General features: G+C 40.9%; 1 protein-coding gene across 2 annotated transcripts in view; it reads right to left on the bottom strand.

Annotated features, from left to right (window-relative positions):
• The window catches only part of BRF1 (BRF1 general transcription factor IIIB subunit), a 176,918-nt gene that overhangs the window by 75,635 nt on the left and 87,386 nt on the right, over positions 1 to 13,897 (bottom strand). For both annotated transcript variants that reach the window (XM_075029672.1, XM_075029673.1), the window contains 3 exons: positions 12,309 to 12,458; positions 10,602 to 10,695; positions 231 to 357 (listed from right to left, as the gene is read on the bottom strand). In XM_075029672.1, the coding sequence (XP_074885773.1) occupies positions 231 to 357; positions 10,602 to 10,695; positions 12,309 to 12,458 (371 nt within the window). The remainder of the gene's footprint in view (positions 1 to 230; positions 358 to 10,601; positions 10,696 to 12,308; positions 12,459 to 13,897) is intronic.

Genomic DNA, 13,897 nt, shown 5'->3' with positions numbered 1-13,897 from the left:
TTTTTTTAACTGGGAACCTATCCCTTTGCCAGTAAAACAAAAAAGTCTCCTTTAGTTAATGGGTATCATATGCACTAATTCTCACTCTTTTCATAAGAACCTCAAAATATATGTGATTAAACCTTATCAAAGGCTGGTCAGTTAGGATTTAGTATTAACTAATTAAAAAAGGAATATACAGAGGGAGAAGAAAGGAGAGAAATACAGAGAGCATCTGATTCAGAATTCACCTGCTGTATCTTCAATTTTTTTTGACCAGCTGTAAACGAAGGAGGATCACACTCTTCCTCCAAGTCAATCTTCATAAACTCATCTATGGTTAGCTGACTTGTTGGTGTATCTTCAAACTCAGTCAACCTACCAAAGCATACAGCACATTACCATAACATCTTTAAGAACTCCTTTAAAAGTAACAAAACTTGTCAAACTGCTACGTTACAGAATAAACATGTCATCCTTAGAAACTTTGGCTCAAATACAGACTACATTAAAACTGAAGTGATACTAATTGTTTCATCTGCTGCAAAGAAAGTATCTTTTCATATAACAAATTAGCTTTTGATTTATTAGAGTATGTAACGCACTTTTGTTGATAAACAAAGAATGAACAGAAATACCACAGCTCCTACGGTCAATTAAGTATAGATTGACAAAACTAAGATGAGAAACGCAGCTCGTTCCTCCTGTCTCATTGCTTTTATTATCAACAGCAACAACAAAACAGACTCCCAAACTAAAATATCTGCCATCATAGTTTAGGAGTATGCTAAAAAATATTCCTGATATGCTACCATGATTAATTTATGCAAAGCAAATGTTAAAGTAACATATCTTCAGCAGACTGGAAGAGGGACAAGAAGTAATCTTCCCAGGACACGCAGAAGTGGTAGTAAAATAGAGGGATCATCTGCACATTGCACAGATGGAATAGATGAATGCATGTAATTTTACAATAATACACTTTGTATTTGTTTAATGTTCACATTTTAACACTTTCTACCTATGTGAGAGATAGGACTAGCTCCATGGGGAATTGCCATGAAAGCAGCTGAGTCTTTCAAAGGAACTGAATCTTAAATGAGACCATGTTGTCATAACTTCATCCACAAATTTCAGCATTTTATACAGGTGGTTGAGAATGAGCACATCCATTTTACAGATGGAGAAAGTGAGACAAAAGGTTAAGTACAAAGCCAGGTCAGGAAATGTCTGGCAGAATGCTTTTCTGACAGAAAGTGCCCTTTTAATAATATCAACATTTTCCATGGGAAAACGGCAATGATGGGTCTGCAGCTGCTTCACTGGAATATTCCCATCTTCCAGAGGAAGCAAAGCTGACAGCAGCTTCCATCTGCAAAGCTAGGAAACTAAAAACGGTGATTCAGTACTCCCAGCACAGGACCTTTCAGCATTTCTCCCCCCCTAAACGCAGTCATGGTTTTCTCCTCTAGCTCCAACTGCAACAGAACTCCTTCCGAAGAAGGAATTTTCTCTGGGACAGGAATTCAGTTTCCAACTGACTCCACGGTCAACGCCAAGAGCACAGGGCCACACTCGCTCCCTACATCTTCATCAGTACCTGTATTTCTATTTTTTATAAACGGAGGAGTAAGACAAGATAGCCCATACAAAGGGATGTAGGCATGCCACAACTTCAGGACACTTTGCCTGGAGACACCCTGCTCCCGGAGCACAGTCCACCTCATGCCGTGAAATGCTGAGGGAGAGCTGGGCACCTCTACGTAAAACCAACAGCAAGCAGCACGCTGAGCCCAGGCATGGCTGTGCCGGCCAGGATTAGTGCTGCTGAGGAGAAGAAAACCTCTGAAATCTAGCCTCGCTTTTGGAGTTCAAGCATCTCCACAAAGCCCGAAATTAGGCATGTATTTGAGAGTGACTGACAGCCCCAAACCTTCCCTCAGAGTACCAGCGACCAGCTCCCTCCTCCTCTCTTTCAGATGAAATTGGAAAGGAGAGGAGGATGCTGTTGGCAGTAGCAGCACCCAGCTTTTAATTAACAGACTAGAAATCTTTCTCAGCGTTAACGGGCTTCCAGCGTGCATCACCCACCTTCCAGGAGGGAGCCTCATCTATCAGGCTAGAGGGAAAACCTGGCTATGGCACTGTTGTTATTATTTTAAATCAGGATTCACCTAATGCCAAGCCCATGTATCATTTTAGGAGCATGGATCTTCCCAGTCACCATAATTAAACTACAGTCATCCATCTCTCCACGTATGAATCATGCACTCACGGGTAGTCTCATTTCAGCAAGACTTTTCCTCCCAACCAGCCTCGCCTTGCTAAAATACTATTCTCCTCCCACTGTAAAAAGCCAACATGCACTTTGGCAAAGACGCCCAGTGTGTTTATCCCACACTCGCTCCGAGTTTGAGATGAGCGGCCGGACCCAGAGCCCAGCCAAAACGGCAACACCTCTGGGCATGTGGAGCAACGTAGAAAACACCAGCAGCAAAACCAGTCCCTCACGAAGCAAGGCTGGGGACGAGATGACCACGCTTGGGTTTCAGCACCCAACCCCACGCACGTCTCCTTGCGGACACCCGAGGCTCCGTCTGTCCCTCTCCTTGCCCACCGCGTAGCGTGACCAGCGTCACGTACCCTGCACCCGTCAGGCGTTAGCCCACGGGTGAGCCAACGTGCCGGTTCAGATCAAACGCCGGCTTCAGCCCTGAGCTACAACAGCAGCACGGGTCTCTCCTAGGACCTTCAGTGCATCCGCACGAGGAGGGGGCAGAGCTACGTCGTGTTTGCTGGTGGTGCTACCAAGGAGCTCAAACCCACAGCACAGCACGGTTCGACCATCCGACCCGGCCACCGGCATCCAGTCCCGTGCCCGTGCCCTCCTCTTCCTCGGTCCCGATCCAAGCCGAACGGGGCGAAGGCTGACCAGCCGGCAGCGAGGGCTGCCAGCGTGACAGTGTCGGTACAGCCCGGTGGCAAGCCCAGATTTAGAGAAGCACGTTATTTCTTCACTTCTCAACGGTCTTAACTACAAGGCTCTAACCTTCCTCTTGAAACGAAGAACCATCCATCCCTGATGGTCAGGATCACAGCTTGAGCATCATCTCTGTGGGAGAGCGAGCTGTTCACTCAACATTTTTTTCCTTTAACTTGATATAAATAAATACCTGCATTTGCCAACCACTTGCCTGCCTCAACATTTTACATTGGCTGATATCCTGTCTACATATTTTTAAACATATCTTTAATTTTATCCAGTGTTTGGACACATGCCACCAAGGCAACAAACTGATGCACGCAGCAGTCTGCACCACATGAAACAAGGTAACATTAGTTTGGCAGCTAAGAAAAACTGACGCAACCGTAATTATAAGCACAATACTTTCAGGGGCAAGGGAGTGCCCTAACGAAAAAAAAAATAGCTATGGGCTATTTTTTAAGTCCCATGTAAAAATTATATCCAAGTTCATTTTGCACTTTTGTTACTCTACAAAAATCTAATAAGAGTTGCCATTTCAAGTTATGCACAGAAGGAGGAAAATAAACAGATATACAAATTAAGATAATATTTCCTTGGCACAAATTCAAAAGGGCTCTAAAAATTGAAATTTGGCAGACAAGTATTTTCTATTTATAGCCGAAGCAGAGGCAACCACTACAGCTCAGGCTAAGATTTAACTTGCAGTATAAACCCTCATCTTACAGTTTCTCACAGCAAACTCTTTCAAGCAAATTCCTTTGGGAAGAAAAGTTGTTCCAGAGCTTGCTGTCATCTGCCCTTAACCCCAACCTTTTTTTTTTCAAAGAAAAATTTCCATGGCTTTTATTTCATCCATTTACGGACAAAACCACACCTCATCTTCTGATAAAGCACTTTTGTGCACAAAACAGCAAACCAATTCTGTTCACACTTAATTTAGCTCCCAATAAGGGAAAATGGGTCAGTCATTTTGAAGTTACGAGCAATGTTTTTTTTTACTTTGTTTTGTTTCAGGGACACTGTCCAGTGAAGACTTATGAATCCAGTCTACAGCCAAGGCAAAAAAAACCAGACTCCTGTGTGCAGCTAGTTGCTTGGTTTTAATGTTTAATTGAAATTCTGCAGCAGTGGGGTGCGACAAAGCACATAAAACAACAAGGTCTTCTGGAGTCCAACTCACAATGCTTCAGGAGTCCATGTTCAAAGTCCAAGAGGGACTTCTAAGCAGAGATCATTAAGAAGAGCCATGGTGTCCTCCTACGTATACACAATCAGCATCTAGCTCTAGAAAGCAGGCAGCATAAAGCAGAGGTATCTTGTGCTGGACCTCTATACAGAAGGGCTAACAAATGATGAGTTCAGAGACAATTGTTTTTTTAAAGAGAGAACATGAAATTTAGCCTGAGCAGTCAGCTTTTAAGTTGCCTTTTGTGAGAGGTCTTTTTAAAGTACTTAAAATATTTTATTAAAGGATTAAAAAAAGTACTAAGCTGAATATTGGTATATTGTTAGCAGAAATACATTAAAAAAACCTTATTGCAAGATAAGGTGGTGGTGGTAATTAAATTCCCCTGATTTTTTCCCAAATTAACAATATAATTAAAACCCTAAATAATAACTTACATGATATCTACATAACCTTAATTGTCATATCAATTGCAAACATCCTAGTAACAGATCAGCTGATTTGACAACTCCAACATTTGCAAACTCTGGAAAGTAAGGGATTTACCTTCATATCTTAGTGAAGTACCAAAATATTGCAGTATATTCCCACTGTTTTAACTTAACATTCATCAGTGCTGCCTGCCACTCTAAACCTGTGCACTCACTCGTAGAAGTTCAGAATTCTCACTGATGTGGCAAACCATCACTATTTTTCACACTACAAATGTAACAGTCTATTGCATCATCCTTCTCTCCCCATTTTTTTCCAAGCCATACAATGTTTATGCATGAACTATTCATGGAAGTATGTAAACACATACCCTAAAAGTGATACTTAATACAGAACATGTATCAGAAATAGTTATTAAATGCTTCCTACATGACATTAAAAAAAAAAAGTTTTCCAGTATCCACCACTATGTAAATAAACAGAAGTGTAATCTCCTTATATGTAATCACTGTACATATACATAATTTTACACAATTTATGGTGCTCATTTGCTGGCAACTCACCGTCATTTTCTAAGTATTGAAGAACAGATACCTTGAAAGATTTATTGTACTAAATAAAACCACCCTTTAGAATTAGTTGCTTTTACTTGCTCACACCAAAACAAAGATTTAAATTTATGACAAATTTATCAGAAGACATTTTAAAGCCCTGATTCTGCAAACATTTACACATTGGGTTAACTCAGGTTAACACTTGTGCACACAGTTAGCCCACCAGTTATCCCACTGACAGACCTCCCTGGCCATCCCAGAAGTCCAACAGCCTAAACCACCTGGAATTTTTTGTTCTTGGGCTTTTTTTCCCCAGTGTCCTGGTTTCAGCTGGAATAAAGTTAATTTCTTCCTAGTAGCTGGTATAGTGCTGTGTTTTGGATTTAGTATGAGAATAACGTTGATAACCCACTGATGTTTTAGTTGTGGCTAAGCCGTGTTTATATTATGTCAAGGACTTTTCAGCTTCTCACACTGCCCTGCCAGCAAGAAGGCTGGAGGGGCACAAGAAGTTGGGAGGGGACACAGCCAGGACAGCTGACCCAAACAAGCCGAAGGGGTATTCCATACCATATTACATCATGCCCAGTACGTAAACTGGGGGAAGTTGGCCGGGGGGCACCATGGCTCAGGGATTGACTGGGCATCAGTCAGTGGGTGGTGAGCAATTGTATTGTGCATCATTTGTTTTGTATATTCTACTACTACTATTAGTATTATTATTCCTTCCTTTTCTGTTCTATTAAACTGTCTTTATCTCAACTCCTGAGTTTTACTTTGTTTTTTCCCTAATTCTCTCCCCCATCCCACTGGGTGGGGGGAGTGAGCGAGCGGCTGTGTGGTGCTTAATTGCCAGCTGGGGTTAAACCATGACACCCCGATTCAAGTGTTCACACCACACTAATGAAACAAAATGCTTTAGCATTCCTTAACATTTTGTTTCATTAGCATGGTTCCTCCACTGTGGTCTGTCAAAAACACTCTATGATCTCCTGGAAAAGAAAAATAGCGCGCTGCTTAATTTCTTAACAGCCGCTCAGATGAGGAAAGTCAAACACAGAAAAATCTGTTTACAAGATCTAAGCCTGAGTTAGTGCTAACAAGTTAATTATTGTTTCAAAAGTAACAGACACCAAGTAAGTTCGAAATTACATTTTTTAAAATAAATATGAAGTACTAAAAAATATCAGGAATCTAATTAATGTATTAGCTTACTAGCTGTATAGAAGCCGGATTTATAAAAAGGAACACTGTCTGTGAAATTGGATTCCTCAAAAATAAAACCTTTTTTCATTAAAACAGGCAATCCAACTTACAAAGGTATGCAATACCAACCCACACGGATCAAGTTGTATTTTACTTGCCATACTAGAAAGATTTCTAGAAATCATCTCTAAGCCACTTGAAATTATTTAACTGGAGACATAAAGCATTTTTCAATTTACTTTCTTTCATAGCTTGTCACAACAGCAGCCAGCGAAGGAGCTTCATGGCTGCTGAGCTGAGATCAGAGCGGACACCACCACAAGCTCCTTTACATGAAGTAACTTCCCCAATTTTCTGACAACTTCTCTCCATACCACACTTCAACCAAGAGCACTTACATAGCTCTGATGTACTGAGCATCCTCGAGCACTTACACAGCTCTGACATACTGAGCATCCTCTACCCTTCTCCATGCTCAAACGCCTTAGGTAAACAGTTCTCACTTAATTCAGCAGCTACCTTTCACAGGATTTTAGCACGGCTTTACTTGGATCACGGCCAAACACAGACTTCTTCACGCCTTCCCCTTCAGTCCTAGCCTTGATACGGCTTTGGTATTTTGGAAAACGTAACCTCACAGCCACCTCACAGCTACGCATGTCCCCGTTACCTTCTCTTCCCATCCCCACTCTGGACTCCTGTCAACTTGCTCCTCACTTTGTCTGCTCTCACAGACATCCACCCGGCTTGAGACTGCACTGGGAGCTTGGACATGAAGTTTATGTGAGCTATATATTGCAGAAATGGAAATAAGAAAAGCTGCGGGCAATACATTTATCTCTATGCATGAATCTTTAATTTTTCCAGAAAATTACCAACGCAGTCATTGAAAGAGCTGTAGCTGGGTCCCCAGGATATAAGCAAAGGACCCCATTTATGAAAGTCCCTGCAGCATCTCCAACTGGTAAATGGAGTTCCTTTGTAACAATTTTTGTCTTCCCCCAAACGCTATTTTGTTGTGAGAAAAAACATTCACCTCAAAAATGAGCCCTTTAAACCCATTCTGGTCTTTCATTCCAATTCCTTCTAAATGAAGCTTTACTTCTTCTGAAGTTCATCACAAATAGGGTTTTTAACAGATAGTACTTTATGGAACTGAGAAGAAATATTTTTTATGTAAAAAGCAGCTCAATTTAAAGATAAAGAGAGTAAGCCAAAGAAGTAAAATGCAAGTGTTAACAAAGATAAGCGGAGGGTTTTTTATTTCTATTGAAGAAGCGCCTAAGATCTTCAAACAGGCATAAGGGCCACACAGTATTAGATAATGCACAATGGACAAACATCACAAAAATTATTCTCACTGCAGATAAGACAGAATTTAGTATGCAGAGAAAGTATGCAATAGGTGAACAAACAGATGAAGGGGCAGAGTATGTAAAGGTTAAAAAGGCAGCAGCGAAGACAGGTGCATTGAACACAGGCACAAATGTGAGGATTAAATGAAATAAAAGGCTTGGGTTTATTAAAAGTTAATTTCTGCTATCTCCACAGATGATTACACAGAAAATAACAATTTGACTAATTAGTTAATATTTGTACAGTACTTTGAATATATAAAGTGATATATAAGTTAATATCATTTCAATTAGACTGGAAATGAGATAGAATTATCAGTGCATTTATTAATATTTAATACATTCACTTTCAACAACAGCAACAAGCTTTACATTTTAATTGTGTGCTTCAAAACACAAAGCTAGAAGGCCCTGTGAAGTAACTACAAAGTTGTCTTGCCAAGATCCTACCAAAACCCCACGCATATTAAAAATACACACACACTGATTTTTAACCTAACAGATGGCTAAATTAAGAACTCTTGATTTGGGGATGAGTGACAGGGTCCACGCACCATGCTTTGTCACTTTTTCCTTCCAGAACAGATTCCCTTGATGATCAGGTCATTCATTTTTATGACCTGAAGGTATGTCACATTTTTGTGAACCTCCTCCTGAGAGCTACTCCTCCAGTACACAGCAGTGCAAGAGGCGACAGACCACAGGCACGTAGGGCTTGGTGCTCTCCACCTGATGGACAACAGGGTGAACTAATCCCCTCCTACACAGTCGCATCAGCTGCATTGCGAAGGATCAGAAATAGTGCCCTTCTTAGGGAAGGGCTGCCACCCCTTGCTGAGGGTCTTCCCAAAACTGGAAGCCAAGCAGGGCTTTCTTAAAAAGCGTCACTCCCGCATCCTCAGCCAAGCCACTGATCAACCCAGCCCCGTACCCCCCAGGCTGCCGGGCTGCCTCCACGAGGCACCTTGTGTCGGTGTCATCCCTTCCCTTGCAGATTTCTGCCATGGAAGTCCAACAGCACCAAAAGCAAATTCAGCTTCCAATGGTCTGTGCTTCCCCAGGAGCCATGTAGCCAACTGGGAGCTAAATCAAACCGTACAGCGGAACCTGCAGGCTGGAAGTTTCAGCTTTATCTGGACTCCTCTTTGGTTTCACTTCAAGAGCTGTCAGGACAAAGCCATCACCAGTGAGCGCAGCATCCAACGCCATCCATCAATGAGGGTTCACCCAACCACACTCAACACCTTCACAACGCACAGAGCAGCAACAGCTCGTCACAAACCACAGTAACTATAGCAATAATTGAAATAAAACTGTACACCAAACTGAGAGGCAAGGAAATTTTTAAGAACGTGAAACAAGTTCTTGTTAATTTAGACAACTTCTACTTGATGGCATTTTGAGAGGAATTCTTGAAAGAAGAGGAAAAAAAATGGAGTGCAGAAAGAGTTATTCAAAGGTATTTTTTTTATTTGTCTTCGTTAAATACTATATAACATGCTCTTATTTGAAAAACATCAATCAAATTTATAGATTCATGATAAATAGTTGTAATTATAGCTGCCTGAAAATAATTCAGCTGTCACATTTACCCTGTCAAAGTAAATAACGCTGTCATTTTAGTTGATGTGTGTGACTTGAGTAAACATTTCAAAGCATGAATTTTGAAGTAAGATTTCTTCGCTTGAAACAATTGCTCAAATTAATTTTCCTTCCAACTCTAATTTATTATGCTTACTTTCTTAGTAAGAACAAACTCTTTAACTATTTAACCAAAGCATCTTGAAGTAGATTGTGGGGGCATATATCATTAATCATACAAAACACATACTAAAACACATGACCTGTTGACCAGATAAAAAAAGTGGCATTTGTACTGCTCCATCCTTGTAGTACCTTGAAGCACTTCAAACACTTTAAATTCATCCCTATACCACACACGAATGGTAGGGAAATAGCATCACTCCTGTTCCACAAATGAAGATCTAGGGCAAAAATATTTTTCACAATGAAGAAGTGAGCATTATTAACAAGTATTAGACTCGGCTGGATGTGCTTAAGCTGGTCTCAGCGAGATGGAGAGAAAGAGACACGCCAGGGGAGCTTTCTAAAGACAGACCTTGGTGGAACAAACTTCAGAATATATTGGTGGTACAAAAATTTCCAACTGGGGGCAACAGAAAGCATGGTATTTCACAGTTAGGTCATTTTTTTACTGAACCTATGGGAAAGAAAATGTTACAACTTTTCAAAACTAAAATGAGGGAAACGGGGACTGCTTACTTCATCAAAATATGGAAAATACTACTAGATCCTTAAAAAAACCCCAACATGTCAAAAGTACTTGGGAAATTCCCACTTTCAGGCTCACAGTCTGCTGATAATTCCACTTCGGACCCCTCCAGTGAACTTACCATTAGACTCACTGCGCTGTCTTCTATTTATTAGCAGTGCAACACTATCAAAAATGAACATTTCAGCAAAATATTTTGAAAAGCTCTGTTCAATAACAGCTAAAGGACGAGACTTTTCAGCACTGTATTCTAGATTAATGAAAAAAAAAATGCCACAGTATGCCCTCAGCTTTGAGAATCAATCAATTATTTCTTCTGAGGACATGACAACACTGTTAACATTTCTGACACAACGTTTTTTTTGCCTTCAACTCTTCACCTGTTAAATGGGCACAGTGCTCCTCACCATCTTTGCTAAGCATGTGAGGCCTTACATAAGAGGCAGGTGTTAGTACTTAAAAATGACCCACTAAAACATGTCGTACTTATTTTATTCTCGGCACTTCTGAAAAGGAAAAGAACCTGGTTTTCTCCGATATACATTCATTTTAGACTACACCACTTTTCAGTACTGTAAACGAAAGATAAAAGCAGTAAGACTGCACTGACCTTTTCCTTAATGTAGACTCACAAACCTTGACCACCCTGATGACCTCTTTAACAGTACGTCGGAAATCATGCATTCTTGCTGCCACTAGCAGAGCTAGAGAATAAGCAGGGAAAGTCAATGTCAAAAAGAGGAAAATTTCCCAAAGAAAAGCAGAAAACAGATAACTATACCCTCTCTTTGTCCCTGCCTTCAGCTAAAGACCTGTAAATGCTTGTGCTCAGCTGCATCCCTGGATACAGGTGATTGACTTGACTTTAGAAACTTTGCTTCCTAGCCAATAAAGCGGATTGAAAATTGCACCCTGAAAAATCCTATGCTTTATTATTTGGGAAACCATAGTCAGCTACTTAAAATACAGCACAAGAACCTCTCATTGATCATGTATTTTCAAAGTTATCATCTTTTTAGCAGGATTTACTAGTCCTGAATAAAAAGGTCTCCAGCGAAATGCTGAATCTGCTTAAGCTGTTATCCTCACCGCTGTCACCACTATCACTGTCTTGCTAGTGCCCAAATGCTCTCCTGCAAGACCCTCTATGCAGCTAGATAACTAGTGCTGGCTGCATTTACATTAGTGTGTTGAGTCAGAGCACTAGCTCCGTTTTGAAGCATCACACCCACTCATGGTGCAGTGGCTCAGTGCGCAGAACAGTTTTAAGCATGCAAAAGTACTTCCTTTCAGAGGAAACCAGACCAGAGCTCCACTTCAGGTGTACATCTGAAGTGCTCCAGTTCCTAATGGGAACATCAGGGGTTGAACTAACAGCTGGTCCTTCAAACAACGCGTGACACAGACATTTAGGCCAGGGAACCAAACTAAACCCTGTCCACAGTACACCACATCAACTGCATATTGCATGGATGGATGTAGGGCACTCAGCACCACCTGCTTCAATCTATTGATCCATGTCTGCTGAATCAAATTACTTCCTCGTGTGGATATAGTCTATGTAGTGAATCAAAGACCAGCCTGGTCTCCCAGAGTCTGTACTCAAATTTTTAGCAAGGTGCAATAAGCAAGTACTATTAACAAAGAGGCTAGAAATTTCAAGAAGATTGCATAGGCCTGGGTTCCCTAAGGTTTGAGCGCTATTTCTCATTCCAACATGCACATGAAAGATCTTTTAAATAAAATAAAGCGCATACATGAACTCTGTGACTATCTACACTCTTCATTACTCTGACCTTACTGGCTGGTACTGACTACCTTTCAACCTAGCCCTGCCAAACCGGTAGGTTTTTTGTAAGCATCATGACAGCAATGGATCTTGAAAAAGATGAAGAAGGAGAGGAAAATAATTTCACAGAACAGGTCAAAGAGGGCATTTCTTGCATAAGATACTGTGTAAAGACACAAATCAAAGCGCTTGCACTAATGGTGTCATTTTAGCTGACAAAAAAACCTTTTAGCAGCTAGAGCTTGCAGAGAGTGTGGGCGAGAAGAGCACCAGAAAGGAGGTTAAAAAATCCAAAAAGTAAGATACAAAGGATCTAAGCAAGTAATGTAGGAGCAAGGGCAAAAATGAAGTTTGAGTTTCAGAAACTATTTCTGTGAAGACCTATATAATCTGTAGGTGCCTGACAGCACGAAACCCAGAGAACATGGCATCCCCCAGGAAATGAGAAAGTCCTCATCTGTTCCCAACTCCCAGACTCTCCCGTCCAACCCACTGTGGGGGAAGCAGTACACCCAGTGTCTGACATACCTGCTCCGCAGAGCCCCGAAGGCCGGCGGCCGGTGTGCATCCAGTCCCGCTTCATTCTCTGCAACAGCCTCAGAGCCGTCATGGACACCTCGTGGTTCTTATCCCCAAACTCAAGCATGTGTGCAAAACGAGGAATATATAAACACGGATCTGCAACAGAAAGTAATACACTTATTTCTAATCCTAACCTTTGATTTAGGAAACGCAGTACTTGAGCAGCAGTACTGCGGGGCTGTCACCGTTGGCTTGGTTCACGTCTCGGCAAACAACATGGACTGTGCTGCTGGGCCAGATCCTCTGATCACTAGGCTTTAGAAGCACCTTTTTAGTTAAGCTAAAACAAAATCCTTTCTTGCTTTATAGACAAGAGACCTTTAAAGCACTGCACGAAGTTTTTCTTACATGCTTTTCAGGGTCCAATGCTGCATATGCTGACTCTGACACGTGAGGAGTGTTACAGCTATCAGTGAAATTATGCACAAAGCTTTTGCAGAATGAGGACATAACATACAAAGCCTTTGTAAAATGAGGACATAACTTAGACCCAAAACTTTTAACATCTCCTGCAAAGTAACATGTAAGGTAACTTGCATGTGTCATCTCACACCTAACTACAAACTAAGCTTTAAAAGAAATTTGTTTGCTTAAAATCCCATGTCCCTAACAAAAGTCTACTTATACCTTCAAAGTTAATTCCAGCTCCTTCTCAGACTCGTATTCCAACAACACAGAACACTGTTTATTACAGATCCTAAGACATACTCTCCATGGGCATAAATTGCTGGAACCTAATTAACGTCAACAGTGCTATGACAATTTAGATCAGCCACGGATCTGCCTTCAGATGTATAAACTTATTTCAAGTGTTGGTGTTATCAGCTTCAAACTAACCGAAATATGTCAGTACAGGTTGTGCTTTTCCTAAACCAATTTATAATTTATCAAACCATCTTGTAAAAGCTACACTTAACACATGTTTACTCTTATTTGAGGTATCAATTTCTCATTTCCTGCCAGCCTTTTATCACTGGACCAAAAATCCATGATGTATGGTAAATTGTTAACTATTAGTCTCAACTCAATTTCCTTAGCTTGATCCCCTATGTGGGCACTTAAACTGATAAAGATGAAAATTCAGCTCGAAACACTGGAACAATCTTACGGATTTACAATTAATCAAAGCAGTTTCATTTAGCACCAAGTTCTAACAATGATGCCCTGTTGCTATCCATAATTACCGAGATCACACCGTAGGTGATTACGCCTGTCAGCCCTGCAGAAGCATTTAAATGAAAGTATTTATCAAGCAAAAACTTCCAAAGACGTCTCCGTCAAAACTGAAGAAATGCCAGAGCACAGTCACCTCCTAAACATGACCCTAAAAATCAAAGGTTTAGGGAAGATTAACTGATTCCCCATGACCCTTACGGGCAGTTGTTCTGCGTTTCCAAGTATGATTTTATGGAACTGTACTCAACAGAAATGACCAATTCCAAAATACAACAACAACAAAAAAACCTTTTCACAAGTGATAGCCTGGGATTCAACAGACATTTAAATTTTCCTCTTTGCACTACAGAAACATGGGT

Source organism: Buteo buteo, chromosome 6 (assembly GCF_964188355.1).
Source record: "Buteo buteo chromosome 6, bButBut1.hap1.1, whole genome shotgun sequence".
NCBI lineage: Eukaryota > Metazoa > Chordata > Aves > Accipitriformes > Accipitridae > Buteo > Buteo buteo.
The sequence above is the reverse complement of the archived record's forward strand: the minus strand, read 5'-3'. Positions and strand labels throughout refer to the sequence as shown.